General features: G+C 42.5%; 1 protein-coding gene across 3 annotated transcripts in view; it reads right to left on the bottom strand.

Moving 5' to 3' along the window:
• STK39 (serine/threonine kinase 39) overlaps nucleotides 1-22,575 on the bottom strand; it is a 292,691-nt gene that overhangs the window by 251,800 nt on the left and 18,316 nt on the right. Inside the window, exon 1 of one of the 3 annotated variants that reach the window (XM_055307899.1) lies at nucleotides 15,572-15,592. The exons of 1 other annotated variant lie outside the window; for it this stretch is intronic. Coding sequence is in view for 1 of the 2 variants with exons in the window: in XM_055307898.1 (XP_055163873.1) it covers nucleotides 10,205-10,403 (199 nt within the window). In the remaining variant the exon portion in view is untranslated. Of the gene's footprint in view, nucleotides 1-10,204; nucleotides 10,458-15,571; nucleotides 15,593-22,575 lie in introns of those variants that run through there. One more of the 3 variants, XM_055307898.1, reaches the window with a different exon arrangement.

Raw genomic sequence — 22,575 nt, 5'->3', positions numbered from 1 at the left:
AACATCCCAGAGGATACAGGAAGAGAAGGCCAAAATCTCCCTCATTTGACAACCATAGCTCTAAAGAGTCAGAAGGTTTCTGCCTACAAGAGGGACAAGTGAGGTGGGGAAGAAACCAGATGTCCTTTCCAAGTATTAAGGTCGTGGCCAACCCAGTCATTGACAAGTGAAACTGAGGGAAAAATCGAGGAACCCAGATTACCCAGAAACCGGATGATCCACTGCCCTCTTTCAGGAAAACAACAAAAAGGAAGAAATGGAGATAAAAGAATGGAAGAGGAATCACTTTGTCTTACGGGGCCCAGTTATGTAAAACCAGGGCTCCACAGACCTCAGTTCCTAGGACGGCCTTCTAGTCGAGGTTGGGTTTACGAGAAAGGACATGTCACAGCCTTCACCAATGTCAGAGCTGAGGCCTTTTATCGTTTTAAATGGTGTTGACGTGACACCGAGACTGAACACTCTGGAATGTGAAACATGGGAAGAGAAAAAGAAGGGAGAACACAGAGCCTTCTCTCTCTTCGAGGCCCACAGCCACTTGAAACCAAAGAAAAGGTTATAAGATTCGGAGAATCAATGTGTGTTCTTGAAATGCTTGTGAAAGGCACCGCGTGCTTGCACAGCAGAACAACTACAGGAATTCCAGGAGGTCTAACAGGGACAGGCGACTTGTCAATCGGCAAGTACACAAGGTGCTACAACAGAACCTTACAGAAAGCCAAGGTCACCACACCAGGCCTTGCACCGTGGGGCATACAGTTAAGGCAACTTTATAAGTGGGCGCTGAAAACATGCCAATGAGAGGTGTGGTCTGTGCCTGCCAAGGTTGTCCCATGTTGGCCCCTCAACATTTCACCACCATCACCAAAATGAAAGAAAGAATCTGTCACTCAAATAGGAAGGCCAGGTAAACCGACAGGAAATCTATCCAGAGCAGAAACGAGAGCGACCCAATCTCCCGCCCAGGGAATCCGAGGTGGAAGATGCATGGAAAGCAAGATCCTGGGTCTAGAGGGCAGCTGGGAGTCCGGGAGTCCACCACCCCACCTGGAGGCCAGCAGTGCTTCTCCTACCAGCAGGGTCACTCCACCATTCACTATTCACCAAGCACAAGAGCGTTCAGGTCAACAAAAGAGAGAAATGCTAGCCCTTAGATTTTCGCTGTCCCCATACTTAAATCTGATTAGACATAAAAGCAGTTGAGAGAGGAGATCATTCTTCCTGGTTCTTTATTTGCCACTTCAGATGCTAATGATGCATACATACTTTGCTCCAAGGCAAATTTTAAATCCCTGGATGTCCTTTCTCACTACATCCAACAAGTTTCTTTGGCAAGTTTTCTAGGCTTTCCTTTGTGTGTGCTCAGGAAATACAAATTCTTTGAATAATGGTGTAAACCAAACATAATTAAGCAATATACTGCACAGAAGTTTACTTTGAAATGCACTAAGATGGATTGATGGGTGGACATAGGAGGTGGACAGATGGATGAGTGATAAAGCAAGTATGGTAAAGCATTAATGGTGGATTATAGGTGACGGATTTGTGAGTACTCACTGTAAATTTTTCTAACATTGCTGCATGTTTGAAAATTTTTCATAAGAAAATACTGAAAGCAATTTTTAAGATATATTTTTAAGATATATGTATTTTTAAGAGAGAGAGAGACACACAGCATGCATGTGTGTGCCAGGAGTAGGGGCAGAGAAAGAGAGGGTCTTAAACAGACTCCCACGGTGAGCATGGAGCCAGACCTACCTGGGGCTCAGTCCCATGACGCTGAGATCACAACCCGAACTGACATCAAGAGTCAGATGCCCAGCTGACACCACCACCCATCCCTTGAAAGTTATTCTTACATAAACCTGCAGCATTTATCTTGGAAGAATATGTAATGACAGAGGGAAAATCAATAATATATTTAATAGAAATAACAGATTATAAAACATCATGTACAATATAATACCAATTTTGTGAATATATAGCAAACACCAAAATACTATTTTCTCTTTTGGAGATAGAATTATGGGTGACTTTTCTTTGCTTCTTGTGCTCTTCCTACATTTTCCAATTTTTCTTCAATGAGCATGTATCATGTTACAATTAAAGGAATTACTTGGTAATATTAAAGTTTAAAAAAACAACATCTCTAAAGCCAAATTTAAATTACTTACTATTGATAATTATATAGATGGGAAGTTCTGTTACAGTGGGTTTTTTTATATATATACAGGTTCACTTCCCACAGTAGCAGATTTTGGAAAAGCAACTCAGCAGAAGACAATCCTGCTCTTGACAATGAAGACAACAGGGAAATGGGTTTTAGCACTCAGTTCCTTTCAAGCACATTTTCAAGTCAAAGCTCCCAATTCAAATAAATCCTACCTGCCCTATAACATTCATCTGGTTTACGACCAAGGCAAAGCACACTCCCTGACAGCAATGTTCTCATGAGGGCCTCCTTCAGTCTCCAGAAAAGTCCACAGCTGGCACATCTACCCATGTTTCTTTGTCCAGGGCACACTTCCCAGCACAAACACAAAGATACACCTGATGAGTTAAGTGTTGTAGCAGAAATGAGATCAAGACTTGCTGCTGGGCCGACTCTGAACAAACCACATGACCCCTAACTCTAAAACGAGAGTACTTGGCATACTGAAGTCTCTCTGCATTCTTTAACATTTTACAGTGTTACAGATCTATGGAACAGACACCTCACATTCCACTCAGTTCTACAAGAGAATAAAGGAATCAAAAAAACAAGAGTTTTCTCAAGGATATATTTGAGGATCCAACGATCAAAGACAGTGATCAGTCCAAGGTGGGTATGGAGGGAAAAGAGAATTCACACACATCTCCAAGCTTCTCATGATGCCATTCCAAGGGAATGGAAACACCAACTCCATTAACATGAATTGGGATCCACAATATGAGCATAACCCTAAGTAAATCCACTGACTTTATCAAATTCCAACTTCTGGAGAGACTCATTTAATACCCTTTTACCTTACCCGGTACAACTTCCTATGTGCAAAACCAAGTCAGAAAGCTGTGAGCCTTGCAAGCAGCTGAGCACAGGGAAGTGAAAGCCACCTGCTCGGCTATATAAATGACCGAGGTTGGATTAAGCATTCCTCTTAGTACTCACGAACTGCTACTGGTAATCTTTTATGCCATTTGCATTGCTTTCATTATTTCTTTAATTTTCTTTGTTGTTATTGCATTAAAATTTCAATTACGGGGATCCCTGGGTGGCTCAGCAGTTTGGCGCCTGCCTTTGGTCCAGAGTGCGATCCTGGGGTCCCGGGATCGAGTCCTGCGCCGGGCTCCTGACATGGGGCCTGCTTCTCCTTCTGCCTGTATCTCTGCCTCTCTCTCTATCATGAATAAATAAATAAATCTTTAAAAAAAATTTCAATTACATAAACAGTGAGAATCATCTATATATCCTAACTGGGGAAGTAACTGAGTACTATTTCAAGAGTACTTATAGTTTCCAATGTAGGAGAATTCATCCAAATAGGTGGACTATTTTATAAACACATTAGAGCCTCTCTTCTTACATCTCATTTTTACTCAATTTAACCCTTAATTAAGCACCTATTACTTGCCTATTACACAATGAAGCAAGGCAGCAGACAAGCAATGAGTGAAGCATTGTACTGTCCTGGGGGATGTTGATTCTCAGTACATACATATATGTATATACACACACACACACACACACACAAATAATACAAATGCCAACAGAGATCAAAAGTGCTTTGGCAGCTCAGGGGAGTGTAGACAGTCCCCAACTTATGACGGTTCTGCTTAACCATTTTTCAATATTACAATGGTGTAAAAGCAGTATGCATTCAGGAGAATCCATACTTTGAATTCTAAATTTGGATCTTTTCCAGAGCTAGGGTTATGTAGCAGGATACTCTCTTATGATGCTGGGCAGTGGCAGCTGCAGCTCCTGGCAGCCATGCCATCATGAGAGGAAACAACCAATACACTCACACCCATTCTGTGCTTCACTGTACAGTATTCAGTAAATTACAGGAGATGTTTAACACTTTGTTATAAATAGGCTTTGTTTTGATCTTGCCCAACTATAGGCTATTGTGTGCATTCTGAACACATTTGAGGTAGCGTAGGCTAAGCTATGGTGTTTGGTAGGTTAGGTGTATTAAATGCATTTTCAGCTTGCAGTATTTTCAATTTATGGTGGGTTTTATTGGGATGTAACCCCGTCATAAATTGAGAAAGATCTGTGAATTGTATCCACTGCTTGGTGAAATAAAGTCTTTGTGAAAGAATTATTTTAAATAATTGCCTTGAAATGTGGGAAATGTCAATAATACTGAACATAACACTTATGGAGCAATTAAAATGCACCAGGTGCTGCAGTATTTTGCATACATGACTAAACACTAAGAATCTCAGGAGGCAGCAATGTAGCTCCATGTTTCAGATAAGGTCACTGAGACTTGGAAAGTGACTTGTCCAATGCCAAAACAGCTGGTCACAGGTATAGGCTTCAAATCCAGGTCTGCCTACTTCCCAAAACCATGAAGGGAAAACAGAAAAAACTGTTGAGGGGTCCCTGGGTGGGTGGCTCAGTCTGTTAAGTATCCGCCTTCGGCTCAGATCATGATTCTGGGGTCTTGGGATAGAGTCCCAAGCTGGGCTTCCTGCTCAGCAGAGAGCCTGCTTTTCCTTCTCCCTGCCCCCACTTGTGCTCTCTCTTGCTATCTCTCTCTCAAATAAATAAATAAAATCTTTAAAAAGATAAAGAGAGAAAAAAAGAAAGAATGAAAGAATGAATGAATGGATGGCTGAGAAGAAAAAATAAGGATGGGAAAGGCAAGATCTCCAGAACCAGAACAGTAAACACTCACACCTGGCTCCTGGTCTGAGCCAGTAGGTCCCTTCTCTGTGGATGTCCTGGGTAAAGTAGCAGAAGTATGGTCACACATTCTAATGTCAGTGTCAAGTAATGAACACTCTTGGAAAAAAGATCATAGAAAGCCAGTGTCCTCATCATGTCTAATATGCATGAGTACAGTCTCCTAATCCTGAGATTTAAAAAACAGTATTAATATGCATTTTTTACACCTCACCACCTAGGCTCTGGCCAAGACAACCTGTCATCGACATTTAAGGATGTCCTAACCTACAAGATCACATCACCCTAAAATGACCAATCGACCAAGTGCAAGTACACTTTCAGAAACAGATGTCAACACGGCATGAAAATCAACAACACAACCTTTCTGCCTTTCCTGACAGTACCAATCTGCAATCACACACGTGTGACAGACCCACCATCTCTATCTCCTTCCTCAGCACAAAAGCACTGTGTTGCCTTGCAATAGACAGGGCGGGTGGATGCCTGGACCGTGAAATGGGAGCAGTGCTAAGTGACTGCCAATCACGGGAGGGGGGGGGGGAGCTCCAGCAGCTCCTGGCTCCGTCAGCAATCAGACAATGGCCCACAACGGCCCAGGGAACACTAAGCTGCTGCAGGAAGGAGAGCTGACATGGGGCATCTCCCAGATTCTCAGAAGTGCACCTCGGTTGTGATTTGGGGCCTGTTTGTTACCGCACCATATGTTACTACACCATAGCCCAGCCTCGCCTGAGAAAACAAGCTTCGGGACATCAAAGGGCACCAAAAATCCACCTGAAATCAAATTCTCCACCTTTTCCCACCTGAATCCAGAGAAGCCTACATACCTTCTATTTTGGTTAACCTCTAAAAATCTGCTCCTCTCCTTTGCATCCCCAGGCCTGGGTGAAGAAATTGCAGAGGCAGTTTAATAAATCTTTATTGACGGTGATGAAAATCTTAAGCAAAGTCAAATGAATTTTAATAAGTTAGACTTTAAAAAGAATGATGGGAATTCTTGAGAGATCACAGGAAACACGTTTATTTGGGGGGAAAAAAGGCTCAATCGTGAAGCTCAGTGTCTACTTAGATACATACCATTTCACTTGCTATAACATACTAACATAATTGAAAAAAATCTCAATTCCCACCCATGCTGCAAGGGCATGACAATTCTAAAGACATCAAAGCGGATAAAAGAGTCATAAAAATGTGCCGATATTTTTGCAAGGATTAGATCACCACTACTCAGAACATACTAGAAACTGATACTCTTCACAAATACCACCCACAATTGTAAAAATTAAAAGCTTAAACCCACAGAATTGTAATGCAAATATCAGAAGTTCATTTCAAAGGTCACTTCCCACCATTTTTTCCCACCCCTTCTTGAAAAGGGCCCACACATGAAGGCCAAGAGAACTGCTATGAAAGGAAATACACGTTGTGGTTCCACACCAATGTCTAGCTTAGACGTACTGCAAATTTCATTACCAGCTCCCAGAGCATACAAGCTGCACAGAAACAGCAAGCCACACACACAAGCCTGGAGGTTTATCTACTAGTTAAGCAAACTGTCACTCTTTGAAAAATGGATCTAAAATCCACACTCAGAAAAATCTTTAGCCTCCTTTTTGCTTTCTCTGAGAAAGCAGGGAAGGTTTTCTTTTTATCTGAAGGACAATCTACGCAAAACGATATGCAATTTGATTATTATTCCATCTGCCTTTCTCTGAAATAAGGCAAAAATACACTCAACAAAATTTCAGTCACAAGTGGGCATTGTATCGTTTAAAAAGGAAAGATACCTAATCAGCCCATCTTCCCAGTGGCCATGCAATCCCACTGAAGAAATGGAAACTTCAGTTCCTCTCAACTCAACTGAAAAATCTTGTACCTTCAATAAGCTAGGACAAAAGGGACCAGTAACTATCAGCCAGGACGATAAAAAAAAAAAAATTCACCCAAAAGCAAAGCATGACTGTTTTCTCTCCCACCCCACCTGTTCCATTTTAAGAGTATCACTGACCAGGGCAGGATTGCTCAACTTCCCTGCTCAGCAGAAGTATATACTGCAATGAGACGGACTATCCTTCATTTCAACCAAATGAGTCAAGAGGAAGTAGTATTAATTATTTATTGGTTAGCACATCCACCAAAGACTTACCACCCATGTGCACCTGCTCATAAGCGTCACTGCTGTTCTAGAGTTTCCAAAGCTCACCAACCCTGGGAACACCAGAAAAGCCGGAAGTTCTGTGTTCTCAGCCATGTGCCTTTCACCCCCAAAACCAGTGACTTCCGGGTAATATTTGAAGGTAGGAAACATTCCTGTCATAAAGTTACAACCTTATACCTTCATATGCCTTCCAATGTATTCTTTTTTTCAATTTTACCTAAGTGTAAGTAGTAAACATAGGTCTACTTCATAAAGCATCATCAACTCCCTGTCTTCTGGCTCCAAGTAGCTCATCAGAGGAAACCTTCACCGTAGCTGTGTGCTAACACCTCTTTCAGCACAGGGCATTCATGTAAATGTTCTTATCCCTGGTCCTGAAAGGAAAATTCACACAGACCAGCTGATTCCATTGTAAAACAAGCTGTACCTGTTGTCGGGGTGTGGGTCAAGGTGACAGGGCCTGAGGTGGGAGGACTCCTTGCAGATAATAGCCCCGCTCTGTCACAGTTACTTAAAAAGTGACTTACTGGGGCACCTGGGTGGCTCAGTGGTTGAGCCTCTGCCTTCGGCTCAGGTCATGATCCCAGGGTCCTGGGATCGAGTCCCACATCAGGCTTCCCACAGGGAGCCTGCTTCTCCCTCTCCCTATGTCTCTGCCTCTCTCTGTGTGTCTCTCATGAATAAATACACAACACATTTTTTTTAAAAAAAAGTGACTTACTGATCATTATTCACTTGGGCTTATTGAAAGGACGAGGCAACCCAGTTGAAACTAACATGCAAGAGGAACAGAAATGGTACCTTTAAAAAAAAGTATCTCTTCTGTCATCCAGAACCTTTGCTGGTCTCACTTCACAAGAAGTGAAAAGAAGGAAGCTTGAGAGGCTTGACTCAAAGACCACACACACCTTCATTTTACAGAGAGAAGCAGCTTGTAAGGCAAAGATTATCTTAATACCTTGTGCTCAGTAAACACAGCAAACACATTTATTCAGTTGTTTATACAAGGTAGTTACTCAAACTTACTTTTCCTGAGAATGTCTCCTCCCGACCTCACCTGCCAGAAAACAGCACCCACCTTCCTCCCAACCTTGATTTCCAATCACTAAGCCCTTCAGAAAGAAGTCTTCTACTCTGGCCCACCACTCCGGAATCACTCCTCCACAAGGAACCTGCCCAACTCTCCTGACCCTGCGCCCTCCCTGAGCCACCCTGAGATGGGTTAAATGTCTGAGGAAGGCGTACAGCTCGCACTAGGAAAACTGTTTAGAGCATGCTTCTAAAAGCACCAAGCTGCAAAAGAATTCATTCGATGTGCCATGACTAATCTTAACCCCACACTGACAATTCCAAAAGTGTTCATAGCATAAAATAGTAAATTTTAGCTAAAGGTCATGTTTTCAGGCCGTATTTTTAAACAGTAAATTATAATGACAAGTTACACATGAAGACATTTTCCTTATATGAAATCATTGGGGCGCCTGGCTGGCTCAGTCAGAAGAGCATGCAACTCTTCATCTCAGGGTTGTGAGTTCAAGCCCCACACTGGCTGTAGAGATTGCTAAAAATCAGTCAATCAATCAATCTTTAAAAAAAAAAAAAACCTGTATCAAATAATGACTGATAAGGCTTATCTCCCTCCTAATTCCCTTGTTCCTAGTATTGCTGGTTTTTATGTGTATATCCTCCTGGTCCTTTCTCTAGGCATTTTACACACATATTTTTGAAACCAGAGGACATATAGCAAAATTGTGTAGACTCTAACATAGCTATTCAGGAAAAGAATCTGCCTCTGTCAATATTCAGTCCTGAGTATATATAGGTTTCCATACTCCTTGTATCTTGTTCTTGGATATATTCCAGCAAGTTCTCTCATAGATCTATGACAGCATGTATAGGGATATTCTCTGCACTGCTGTGGGTGGGGACTCAGAGATGGAGGAAAAAATTTAAAAACCAATAGGGGAACATACGTCTAGGTAAACACATCAAGCTAAATAGATTAATCATAAGAACATAGTTCTAAATTTTAAAAAATAGTATGAACTAGAGCACAAAACCACTCATGTATGTTTAAAACAGACATAAATACCCTCATTTGCTACAATATCCACCCACCTTACATGATTCCTGTGAAGTGGAATAAAACACTTAAAATAGCCCCTGCCACATTTTACGAACTTTGCAAAAATTCACTATTATTAACTAAATAAAAAGATGTCCTCAGTATATTGTAAATTTTCTATGGCAAAACCTCATTTACAGTATCATTCTTGCTCCTAAAGAGCTTTCTTTTCCCCTATTAAAAAAATACATAAAAAAGATTGAAAAATGTTCAAAATGCTTGTAGTACTTATTTAGGAGAGAAATTATGCATGCTCCTTGGATTATTTTCCTTACTGGGTCATATTTCTTCAACAAATACATATTATTTTATACTTTTCTTTGGTCCTTAATCTTACTCTCGATTCATGACCAGAAAAAATATAGAAACAATCTAAAACTCCAACAATGAGGAAATAATTCAATTATGGTGCATACAAGTATTTCACAACCACTTTTTGTCAAATGTGGGACAATAGCATACTGCTGCTTGTGAAAGAGTGGGCTCTGGAACCATACAGAGATCCGAGAGGCCACGGCCAGTAATGGTCAGCACGGATTCTGGAGCCAGTCTACCCACATTCACATCCCACCTGCCACTCAGAAGCTGTGCAACCTAAGGCAAATCAGCCTCCCTGAGTCTCAGGCCCCATGTGCAAATTGAGGGTGGTGATAGGGCCCCCTCATACTGCTGCAGTCAATACATGCAAAAGATGCAAAAAACAAACATGCATAAGGTCCACTAACAGTTGTCTGTATTTCGCTGAAAAATACATGCATGCACACCAAAGGTCACATATCGTATACTTCCACTTATATGAAATGCCCAGAATAGGGAAATCCTTAGAAATTGAAAGCAGGCTCCCTGCTGCTCCCCGTTGGACAGACAGCCACTTCCTCCGGTGCAGTGCCCACCGCGGCCCAAGACGATGGCGAAGGTCACAGCAAACGGATTTGGCCGTTATCGGCCGCCTGGTCACCAGGGCTGCTTTTAACTCTGGCAAAGTGGATTCTGTCACCATCAATGACCCCTTCACTGACCTCACCTCCACAACTCCATGGTGTACATGTCCAGTAGGATTCCACCCATGGCAAATCCCATGGCACGGTCAAGGCTGAGAACGGGAGACTTGTCATCCATGGCAAGTCCGTCTCCATCTTCCAGGAGTGAGATCCCGCCACCATCAAATGGGGTGATGCTGGTGCTGAGTGTGTCGTGGAGTCCACCGGGGCCTTCAGCACCATGGAGAAGGCTGGGGCTCACGGGAAGCGCGGGGCCAAGAGGGTCATCATCTCTGCTCCTTCAGCTGATGCCCCCACGTTTGTGATGGGCATGAACCACGAGAAGTAGGACAACTCCCTCAAGATTGTCAGCAAGGCCTCCTGCACCACCAACTGCTTGGCTCCTCTGGTCAAAGTCATCCATAACCACTTCAGCATCGTGGAGGGTCTCATGACCACCGTCCACACCACCACTGCCACGCAGAGGATCATGGACGGCCCCTCCAGGAAGCTGCAGCGTGACAGCCGAGGGGCTGCCCAGAACATCCTCCCTGCTTCCAGTGGTGCCGCCAAGGCTGTGGGCAAGGTCATCCCTGAGTTCAACAGGAGCTCACTGGCATGGCTTTCCATGTCCCCACCCCCAACGTGTCAGTTGTGAATCTGACCTGCCGCCTGGAGAAAGCTGCCAAATATGACGACATCAAGAAGGTAGTGAAGCAGGTATCGGAGAGCCCCCTCAAGGGCATCCTGGGCTACACTGAGGACCAGGTTGTCTCCTGTGACTTCAACAGTGACACCCACTCTTCCACCTTCAACACCGGGGCTGGCATTGCCTCAATGACCACTTCATCAAGCTCATTCCCTGATATGACAATGAATTCGGCTACAGCAACCAGGTGGTGGACCTCATGGTCCACATGGCCTCCAAGGAGTAAGAGCCTCCTGGACCACCAGCCCCAGTGAGAACAAGAGGAAGAGAGAGCCCCTCAGCTGCTGGGGAGTCCCTGCCCTGACTTAATCCACTAACACATTGAGAATCTCCTGACCGCCAGTTTACATCCCAGACCCCCTGAAGAAGGGAAGGGGCTTGGGGAGCCCTACGTTGTCATGTACCATCAATAAAGTATACTGTACCTCACCCCCCAAAAAAGACATTGAAAGCAGGCTAGTGGTTGCCAGACGCAGAGAAGAAAACAAAGAGTGACCGCTGAACAGGTCTAGGGCTTCATTCTGGAATCACTGAAGTTTTGGAACTAAATGGAATGGTTATGTAACATTGTCAATACACTAAAAGCAACTGAATTGTTCATTTTAAAAGGATTAATTTTATGCCATATGAATTTCACCTCCGGGAAAAAAAAAAAAAAACAGAGGCACCACAATGTGTTTTACAAGAACATATATACAAGGGAAAGGATAACGTACACAATCAAAAAGGTTGAAAAGGGACAAGGACTGAGTAAGGCGGATGGCAAAGCGAATGCAACACAGCATCAGTTTTCAAGGGGCCCTAGCCTGGCCTGTCGATGACAGGGTGCCGGGAACTGCAAAGCAGGCTTGCTGAAACCCTCTACACCGGGGGCCCGAACACCGTCTTGGTTGGCTGCCTTTCTTCCTTTCCCAAAGAAATGGTATCCACCTTGCTTCTTCATTTCTTATTACCCTCTGGTAAATCTCTTGGAGCTCTCTTCACGTCAGCACACACCATGCTTTATCACTGTTTTGAAGTTCTAAGAATGTACCATGATTCACATGTTTTCAGCTTGCTTGGTCTCTTGTACTTGATCATACATAATATGCCAATTAATGAAGATTTCACAATGAAGAATCAGCATGGTATGCAACGGCCTACACCAAAATAAAACCCTATTCTGAAAGAAATTTAAGTTCTAGAGCTATTTTATATGCATCACCCACTCATCACCACTGCCACCACCCACTAGATGAAAGAGTGAGATGACCCCTTCTTCCATTGCAACGCCCTCCAGACTGAGGTGGATTTAATTTGATTTTTACAGGAAAAAGACAGAAGTTCATTGCATGATTCCTTGCTCCAAGATGACCCTTCCTTAAGCCTGGTGATCACCTGGCCTGGCTGTCTGGTATTAAGTTGAAAGGCCTGGAATTAGTTCAGAGGATACACACAGTGTTGTAACAAGTCCATGAAGTTCACCTTGGAGCTTCTGGCTCCGTCAACTACCATGCCAAAAACTCTGTGCTTTCTGGATGTTTACCAAACCCCAAACATCAACATGTCACCTGCTCAATTACACTGTATCTAAGAGACTTCTCTGGGATTTTGTTTTCATCAAAATAAACAAAAAGGCTGCCCTTTCTTAATAATTAGTCACGAAAGTCAGTTGCCTCAAGGTGACACAGGAGACAAACGTGACATTTGTGAAGAACGCCAGCTGGAAAGAATCATACACGGAACATACACACACACACACACACACACACACACGGAAAAATCCTCTTCTAGGCTAAGGAAACACAAGCATTTTAGAAAAATAAAATAAGCCTTTTCCCAGAGCTGGGATAAAGGTCATCCCCGTGGTACCAGGGTGGAGGACAGAGCCACCTCTCAGCTGCACTGCGCCCTGCCCTCATAGGACCTGCTGGAGAGAAGGGTCTGTTCCAGTGCCAAGTGAGATCCGGCATCTCTGAGGCCTGAGCAGTTATGCAATACAATTATTTTTTTGCATAGCATCCCTCCCACAGGGCATTCCAATAAACTCCACAAAGGGAGTCATTCATAGACTTGATAAAAGCCAAGTAAGGAGAAACTTTGTAACATGAAGGAAAGACAGGAAATACACCGCGGAGATGTAGAAAGAACACCCGGCACTTCCCTCTAGGCTTTCACCTGCCCTCCCAAGCCACAGGGCAGAGGCAGAAAAGAGCAAGGTGACCAAAGACGGATGGGGAAGAATGAATGAAGTCAGGGGGGGTGACACAGGAAAGGCTTGCCATCCTGTACCAGCGAAGGTACATCCTCACTGCTGGCAAAGAGGAAAGTGATGTTCTCTCAGCCGACCTGGGACTGGTTTGGATTTTTGTTTTTGTTTGGTCTTTTTGAAGCCAGCTATTGATTCTACTTGTTAAATAATAAACACAAGTCACACAATATTTTCCTAATTTTATGACTTAATGGCCTAATTTATTTTGACAGAAACAGAAGTGTGCCTACACACCAAAGTAAAAGTTGTGTTTGGCTGTTTAAAGGTCTTTGGAACTCCTGCAAGAAATTCCTGGGTTGGGGTAGTCCAGGAGAAAGGGCTAAATGTCTTTCTTCAGGGAGATGAGTCATCTAATGAAGTAGCGAGACACCAGGCTTAGCTTGAGCAAACTTTACAAAACTTTGTTAGAAGCCACCTTGAAAAGAAGAAATTATCCATAAGCTTTCAAACTTCTAAAGACGAAGCTGATTCCACCATGAATACCTCTTATCCATGGGTGATCTCGTGATCAGGAGAGGACTTTGATCAACCAAGGTAGTCTCAACACGTCTGCACCAGGCGCTCCCCAGCTTGGTGAATAGCTGCATACTCACCCCTTCTCAGTTCCAGGATGCTTTCCCCAACAATGTCTGGAGACAAAGGTCTCTAAAAACTCAGCCTAGACACTTGGGGGGAGCTGGCTGGGCTAACGTCAGCTCCAGCCCTGAGTTCTTAGCAGCAGCAGGTGTGCCATGACAGGTCAAACAGACTTCTCTCAGGCCTGCGAGCGCTATGTTGCCACAAGGCATTTCCTGATGAATCTGAACAAACTCCCCAAACCCAAAGAGGTGATCGTGTGTTTCAATGAAGCCCTACCAGTATCTTCAAAAGCAACCTACTCTCCCAAGAATATCCACAATAGGGTGCCTGGAATTCCTGACGTCACACAGGGAATGCATTCCATTATAGAGCTACATTGTCCAATTTCCTATCAATTTTCATTGCCACAGAAGAATCAGGTAGAAGTCCAGATTTAGACCAAAGCCAGTCCTGAAAACCAATGTGTTCTTAAAAGAAAAAAAAAAGTATAACTATTAATTTCAAAGTCAAGTCTATGATTTAGCATCATGATTTAGACAGATGCAGCTTACCAGCGGCAAATCACTTACATTCTACTCCAAAAATACTAGGATATATAGGGATCACATAAACATCTTCTAATACCGTGTCATCATTAAGGAGGCAATAAATGGAAATTACTGGTGTGAATCTTGCTGATGGGAATCCTGACAAAGAAAAGATTTAAACAGCAACAGACCACATGAGTTGGAAGAAGGGGCCACGGACTCACCCTGTGCTCTGCCCTACAAAGCCTCTCTCTTCAGGACATGGGCACTGCTGCTGTCACTCAGTGAAGTCCCACAGGACTTCACACCATTCACAGGGTCCAACAGCCTGTCCAAAGCAGGTAACCTTTACACAGCCACGAAAGCAGAGGAAATTCCCAGAAGAATGCCCAGGGAAAGTTCACTTTCACAGGGTCTGCACATATCATCGTCTCCAGGAAGCAAACTGGACAAAGCCTGACCACCAAACATATTGATTGTGGGGTACAGACACACGGACCAAGGTAAGGGCAGGGGTGGGAAATCCTCTACTCTCCCAGGTCACGGCCAATGCTCAACCAAGGTGGGCTCACCAGATCGAGGGCTGGGCACCTGCAGAACATGACTACCGTGACGGGAATTCCTAAATGTTAGGCTGGAAGGGCTGAGAGGCAAACTCAAAAAGATATGTCTCCCCAAAGGTAATTCCAGGCACAGAAAGCAAAGGCAAGATCACGGAAGGGACTTTTCAAGGAAAAAAGTGAAATAATAAAATAAATAAAAGTAGAATCCAAAAGATCTAAAAGGGAGATGGGAAAGCCTCTGTTGGACATAGAGAAAACAGCAGCACAGTCAAAACACTGTTGGTCATGCAGCCACTGCCCCCATCAAGTAACAAGAGCCATACTAAACGTTACTCAGGAGTAACCCGGGGCCGGCCTATTCTCAAGGAACTTAAAAGCTACTAGAGCAAATAAGCTTACGCTCAAGCAGATGCATTATCCAGTGATAGGTGATTTCCCTAAGAACAGCATGAAATCAGGATTTGGGATAGGCATTGGGTTTGAACCTTGAGAGAGACACAGGACATATATCAGAAGAAGAAAAGAGAGATTCTTAGCATGCTAGAGAGTGGCCAGAGGGCCTACAAAGGCAAAAAAGGTGGGACTCACCATTTATTTTCAGGAAATAGTGCTGAAGAGGTGTAATGAAAGATTACTTGAAAAAGCAGACTGGGACCAGATCTTGGAGGAACTTAAAAAATATGCAAAAAAAAAAAAAAAAAGAAAAAGAAAAAGAAAAGAAAGAAAGAGAAGAAAAAAGAAATCCACAGAGACCAGCAGGGTCAGGAGGAGCAGAGACATACCCTGGGCAAGCAGTATCACCTGCTATGATCACCAACTGCCGTATCATCAGAATGAAATCAAACACAGCAGTACGACATGTGGGATGATTGGTGCTTTTCTCTGTTCCTTTCCATCCGGCAGTATTTGTTTAGGAGAGAACACGTCATCAGTCTAACAGATGAGCAATGATCCCAGGCACCCTGGAAGGCAACACACCAGTCCTCGTGGGGCACTGCTGTTACCCTGGTCGGGCAAAATCTCAATCCTCTCACCAGTCCTAAGTGGTACCTAAAGCACCTTGGTAAGCCAAACATCTATCTTTACATCAAGTAAAAAACAATTTTTTCAGGTATCTTGGGTGTGTTCAGAGTCTTTCCATATACACTTAACTCTCAATTTGCTGGTCAGCAGCCTTGCAGAGTACAGATAAGTCATGACGGGGGGGGGGGGGGGGCTTCCTCCCACCCTATGCTAAGATTCTCCTAGCCTGTCCCCTTCCTCAGAGAGAAGGTTTCTCCTTTGGCTTCCTTTACTTCCCTGCAAGACCACAGAGGCTTGTGTGCAGGTCTCCTCTGTCCCTCCACTGTCCAAACCCAATGCCAGGCAGGCATATGCCTTCTACAAAATAAGAAAAGCTTCTAATCCATCCCTAATTTTCTCTCTAACTGATCCATAGCAAGCCAGCACTCCTCTCTCTCTGTTTCTCAATGGCTTTCATAGCAATCTGTGATATATAACTATCCAGGCTTAAGAGCAAAGGAAGTCATTTCCTAGAATCGACCTTTAAAAAAAAAGATGAGACTGTGTTCACAACTTCACAGATACCATCCAAGCTCTCACTCACCTTGATACCTTGATGTTAGGATGGAGGACAAGTTGAGTTTCTTTAACCCGCTTTTTTTTTTTTTTGCTTTCATCTAGATATATATCATATATATCTTTATATATGTATTTATACGTATAAAGATATATACATATTCAAAAAATAATTTTCATTCACAAAATTAAACTCTGTTAAACTTTACCATGTAAGCATCATTCATTTCTCCTAGTGTGGAAGGCACCTGAAAACATAATGTCGCGCTATGGAGCATTCGCACAGAAAAGAGATGAGTCGTCGTCATTCATTTCCTTGTGTACTTGAATAATCATGGTAATCAAGATTGCTCTTTGTTAGCAACCTTCAATGGGAGAAAAAGTAATGGAATGAAACTAAACGGTTCAATTAGCAGCAGCAGTAAATGCCAAATAAAGCCTTTTGACAGTGATGCAGGGAACATGCTTTTGGCTTACCTGGGAGAGGTCTCCTGGGACAAGGAGTAAACCACGCCAAGCTGTGGCGCAGTCATGGGTAAGAGTGTGGACTTCAAAGAGAGGGAAACTGAATCTGACCCTGGCGATTTTTTTTAATCTTTGGGCTCCAATTTCCTCACTGGCTCGATAGGAGTATTAAATGAGATGTGCATGTAAGGTAGCTGGCAAAGTAGCTATTAATACCGCACTGATGAAGTGTAAGAGATGACCAACATGGTAGAGCCTTTCTCTCAGAGACGACATGTACAGGCCATGCCAAAAGAGATGTTAAAATCTCTTTCAACTGGATCAAGAAAAAACAGTCCATAATATGAAACCCAGGATTTCTAGGGCAAGTTCTGGTTCTAAAAAGTTCTCCACTAAATGTTTTAGTTCCTTTTGGATGCATAAAAAAGAAAACAGACAAACAAAAAACTATGTAAACTGTCAAAGATAGGGGATCCCTGGGTGGCTCAGGGGTTTAGCACCTGCCTTTGGCTCAGGACGTGATCCTGGAGTCCCGGGATCAAGTCCCATGTCAGGCTCCCTGCAGGGAGCCTGCTTCTCCATCTGCCTGTGTCTCTGCCTCTCTCTGTGTCTCTCATGAATAAATAAATAAAATCTTTAAAAAAAAATAGTCAAAGATAATACATGTGTACAATTTTAAGATTTTTACATCCTGGCTCACTGCTAATCAAACAGCACCTCCACTTAAATGTAGGCTATACAGAAGTTATATTTTAAATCATAGATACCTTCATAGACAATTCTTACATAGAAAAATATTTTTCTAGTAAAGGGTAAAAATCTTTGATTTTGAGTGCTCTTCTGTAAGACAGAGTCAAAAATAATACTTTCTTTTGTTTCCCGAGTCCATTTCTTTTGTATTGAAATTATTATCTGTTAACTTGGTTAAATCATAGTGAACTGTTGATTTCAGGGAGGCAAGTGAACATCTGAACAGGATGATGAGAAGTAAAAAAAAAAATTCCACTAGAACCAGAATACCTTTGTTCAAAGACACAACTTGATTAAATTCACATCCTGTGGTCATTTGCTGACTTCTCAGAACAATGGTAAATGTAGTTGCTGGGAAAACAAAGAAACCATTGTTCCTTTTCATTCTTTCTCTTCCGTGTGGAAAGTTTAAACTGATTATGTCAGAGTCCACAGTTTACATACAAGATAAAAGCATGTTAATACACCCACATCCAAAAGCCACACATTTATACATAGATGCATGTTTACATATATATTCAACTAATGCTGGCATTTAACCCATGTTTGTAGAGACAGCACTAAACTTCAGAAATTGTTTTTATGATGAGGATTATAGAGTTTTTATCAAAACATTGGCCCTGTTGGGATCCCTGGGTGGCGCAGCGGTTTGGCGCCTGCCTTTGGCCCAGGGCGCGATCCTGGAGATCCGGGATCGAATCCCACGTTGGGCTCCCAGTGCATGGAGCCTGCTTATCCCTCTGCCTGTGTCTCTGCCTCTCTCTCTCTCTCTCTCTGTGACTATCATAAATAAATTTTTTAAAAAATTAAAAAAAAAAAAAAAAAACATTGGCCCTGTCGATCTCTGGCTACAATTCTGTCTTGGAACAAACTTTACAACACACAGTGGGTGGTGGGAATTTAACAAAGTGGATTGGAAATGCCTTCCTGTAAGATTCTGACAATAACTACATGTGACATGCTGCTGATGAAAAAACGATGACTTTGGAGATGGAGTGATTAGCTCTAAATTCTGGTGACACGCCTCCACCAGAGGTAATCCTCTGTAGACCAAGTTCCTCGAGGTCAGATCCCAAAGGGAGCTTCCTCGGTATCACCAGGATGCAGCAATGCCTGGCAGGAGCTGGAGCTCAACAAACACCAAAAAGATGTTGTATCATCAACCCACCTTGTGATCAGATAAAAGCAGGGAGGTAGAAATTCTGACCTTTGGCCAGCTCACAGTTGCTCGGGTCTTTCTGAAGAATACACTCATCACTCCCCCCACCCTCTGTTTCATGTTCTGAGAGGAATGGTTCCACCTTCTCCAACATGAGGAAGAACCTTCTCAACCAACACAAAGCCTTGCACTACCTGACGAGATTCCAGGATATTACAGGATCATTCAGACAGGGGTGGGTTTCTGTGGGCCTTTTTTTTTTTTTTTTTTTTCCTTTTAAATGTTTAATAGTCTGCTGTTTTGACTGAATTTTTAGTCTGGTTTTAATGTCGGGAAGTACAAGAACAAAAGGCCTACTACCATTCTATCTCTCTTATAATGAAACGTATTTGAGTCCACTGCCGGAACTGTGTTCTTTATACATGTCAACACTTTAGCATTAATGCCAATAACGGTTTCAAACCTCCCAGCAACCCCATCATTGATTCAGATAGACGACAGGTCATGAGGATTGCTGCTTTATGTAACTTTATTGACTGAATTTTTAGGTACTTTGTATGATAGAGAAGAAAAGATGAGAGGACAAATACAGGGCATTTTTAAAGGATTCCTAGTCCTCTCACATAATCATCAGAGCCCTTTCTACCAACATGGTAGCATTAACTTATTTGGAAGACACATAAAAATTGGCTTGGAATGTAGGCACTTCTGTCTATGCTTTTCCTATTTGTGATTGTTTACATTAGTGCCAGAGTTACCATAAAATTGACCTTTAACAACACAACCTGTTAAAGTATTAGTTATATAACTAAAAAGTTACCAATAAAACACTTGGGAGAGAGAAATTTTATCTTTTTTTTTTTAAGATTTATTTATTCATGAGAGACACACAGAGAGAAAGGCAGAGACATAGGCAGAGGGAGAAGCAGGCTCCCTGCAGGGAGCCCGATGCAGGATTCGATCCCAGGACCCCGGGATCATGACCTGAGCCAAAGGCAAACGCTCAACCGCTGAGCCACCCAAGTGTCCCAAGAAATTTTATCTTGATAACCATATAATAAGTGTTCAAGTTTATCGAATGACAGTGAATTCTCTAAATTAGTGAATCCTCAATTTCCATTCCAATGGAAAGGTACACTAGTATGAATAATACAAATAATTTAAAAAGACTTCACAGGGATGCATGGGTGGCTGAATGGGTTAAGCTTCCAACTCTTGGTTTTGGCTCAGGTCATGACCTCAGGGTCCTGAGAAGGGGCCCCACGTGCTGCTCCTCTCTCAGCAGTCTGCTTACCCCTCTCCCTCAGCCCCTCGCCCTCCCCCATGCACTGTCTCATAAAAATAAAATCTTTAAAAAAAAAAAAAGACTTCACATACTAAGGACTTTTCTACATAAAACAGAGATAACTGAACCTTCTTCATTGGTGTTACTGTGAGGATTAACTGAACTTCAAAAAGCTTTTAGCCCAGGGGTTGATACATAATAGCTCCTCAGTGCTAACTGCTAGAATTACAATCATCATCACCGTTATTTATTATGCATTATACTATCCGGCAAGACCGATATGATGGTCCCGATTGTAATGATGAAACACCACAAAGTACAATGAGGCCAAGGAACCGGCTCACAAAGCTGGTAAACGATGCCAACGGAATCTAAGCCTGGGATGGCCTGATGTGCAAGTTTCAGCTCAACTACCATGTGATGATGCTGTTTAAAAATAGGGACCTCCCTTCGAGAAATTAACTCTATCCTGATAGCTTGAGAATCCCAAAGGCAGATAAAATGGCAAAACCAGAGGAAGCAGAGGACCCTGGAAAGGACGGGTGCTTTCCAACCAGAGCTCACTGGGTTCACAACCAGCTGTGTGACCTTCAACAGATTATGTGATTGCCAAAGTCTCTGCTTCCTAATTTGTAAAACTGGGATAATCATACCAATCCTGGCAAGAATGAGGTAAGGATGACAAAGAAGGATGTAAAGTACTCAGTCCGGAGACACACAGCAGGTACTCCAGAAGTCTGTATCAGAACGATCCAGTTGGCTGGAATCGTGTTATCGTGTCAAGTCATGCAGGTAGAGAGGAAAAATCCCTCCCAGAACTTTAATTGCCAACACTTTTCTTCAAAGATTATTGTATCTCAAAAAAAAAAAAAAAACCCAAAGATTATTATATCTCAAAAGATATATTAAAATTCTCCCCAAGAGTCAAATGATTTTATTACCCATAATTTTCCTTTGGTCATATATAATTTTACACACATTCTTTTGCCTCTAAATACAGAGAAAAAAAATGATGTAATAGTCACACATTCTATATATATAATCATATTTACATATACTTTGACACTTCCAAAGGGAGAAAGAACATAATGAAATTAGGCCAAAATTGAAAAGAATGGGAAATGCTTAAAAAAACAAAAAACCCCACTTTCCTATCATGCTATAAAATAAATGAGAAAAAGGCAGCTACCCATACACCAGCACACCACCATTAAGAAAAGGATAAAAGAACATAGAGTCAAAAGGAAAAATGGTTAAACTCTTTATTTAAATCTGATAATCAGGGGTGCCTACTAGGTGGCCCAGTTGGTTGAGCGTCTGACTCTTGGTTTTGCTGAGGTCATGATCTCAGGGTCATGGGACCAAGTCAAGCTCCATGCTCAGTGCAGAGTCTGCTTGAGATTCTTTCCCTCTCTTTCTCCTTCCCCCTCTACTTCTCCCCATGTTCATACATGTGGCACATGCTCTCTAATAAATAAATAAAATCTTTAGGAAAAATAAATAAATCTAGTAATCAGATAAACAGATCTATAACAAAGTCACATACAGAAAAATTCACTTGATTATTTCACAAAATGAAAACCAAAAGTATACTTCTAAATGCACTCTAAGCCAGGCACTAGGTGATTTTCAACTCTCCACCAAAGCAATCAAATAGAGATTAACATGACTATCAGCTAAAACCATGCGGTCAAGATGGAAGCGTTAAATTATATGTCTTTACCAAAAAGCATTTAAAAGATTTTCCCCCTAAAAAATGAAGAGCGTTGCACAGACTTTAACGTTTAATTTTGCTTCTGTGGAAAGAGGCACTTCTGAAATAGATTAAAACACTGAATCGGGATCCCTGGGTGGCGCAGCAGTTTGGCGCCTGCCTTTGGCCCAGGGCGCGATCCTGGAGACTCGGGATCGAATCCCACGTCGGGCTCCCGGTGCTTGGAGCCTGCTTCTCCCTCTGCCTATGTCTCTGCCTCTCTCTCTCTCTGTGTGTGACCTTCATAAATAAATTAAAAACAGAAACAAAAACACTGAATTCAAGACCACCAGAAGAAACTTTGTAAAATGAAGACTATTTGATTGTCTTTTCCATAGGCAAATACATTGTTCGTCTTTTTCCCAACAAAAATTTCTACCCAATGAGAGATAATCAAAACCTTTGGTAAACAGGAGCTTAAATGCTGCCTGTCAAATCAGATTACATTTCAAGTGATCTGAAACCAAACTAGGACAGCATTTCATGAGCATGGTTCTCATTTTAAAAAGTGCCCTTTGAGATGCTGAGAGGCATGGGTACCAGGGTTTTAAGGGCTCAGGAGTTGAAGAGTCACTGACATATTCAACCCACTAGCCGTTACTTTGAAGGAGCAGCAGACTGGGGTTGAGGAGGGACGACCGGAAAGCAAAGAAGGTGGGGGGGTACTTGATTGTGACCCTCAGGAAGAAAACAAAGCAGCTCAGAGAAATACAGACGATCCTTCACCTCTGAAACACTGGTGTGCCCAACGCCTAATAAAATTAGGGAGGACCAGATATTATTCCTAATTATAGCT

This window comes from Nyctereutes procyonoides, unplaced genomic scaffold (assembly GCF_905146905.1).
Source record: "Nyctereutes procyonoides isolate TBG_1078 unplaced genomic scaffold, NYPRO_anot_genome, whole genome shotgun sequence".
NCBI classification, from domain to species: Eukaryota; Metazoa; Chordata; class Mammalia; order Carnivora; family Canidae; genus Nyctereutes; species Nyctereutes procyonoides.
The sequence above is the reverse complement of the archived record's forward strand: the minus strand, read 5'-3'. Positions and strand labels throughout refer to the sequence as shown.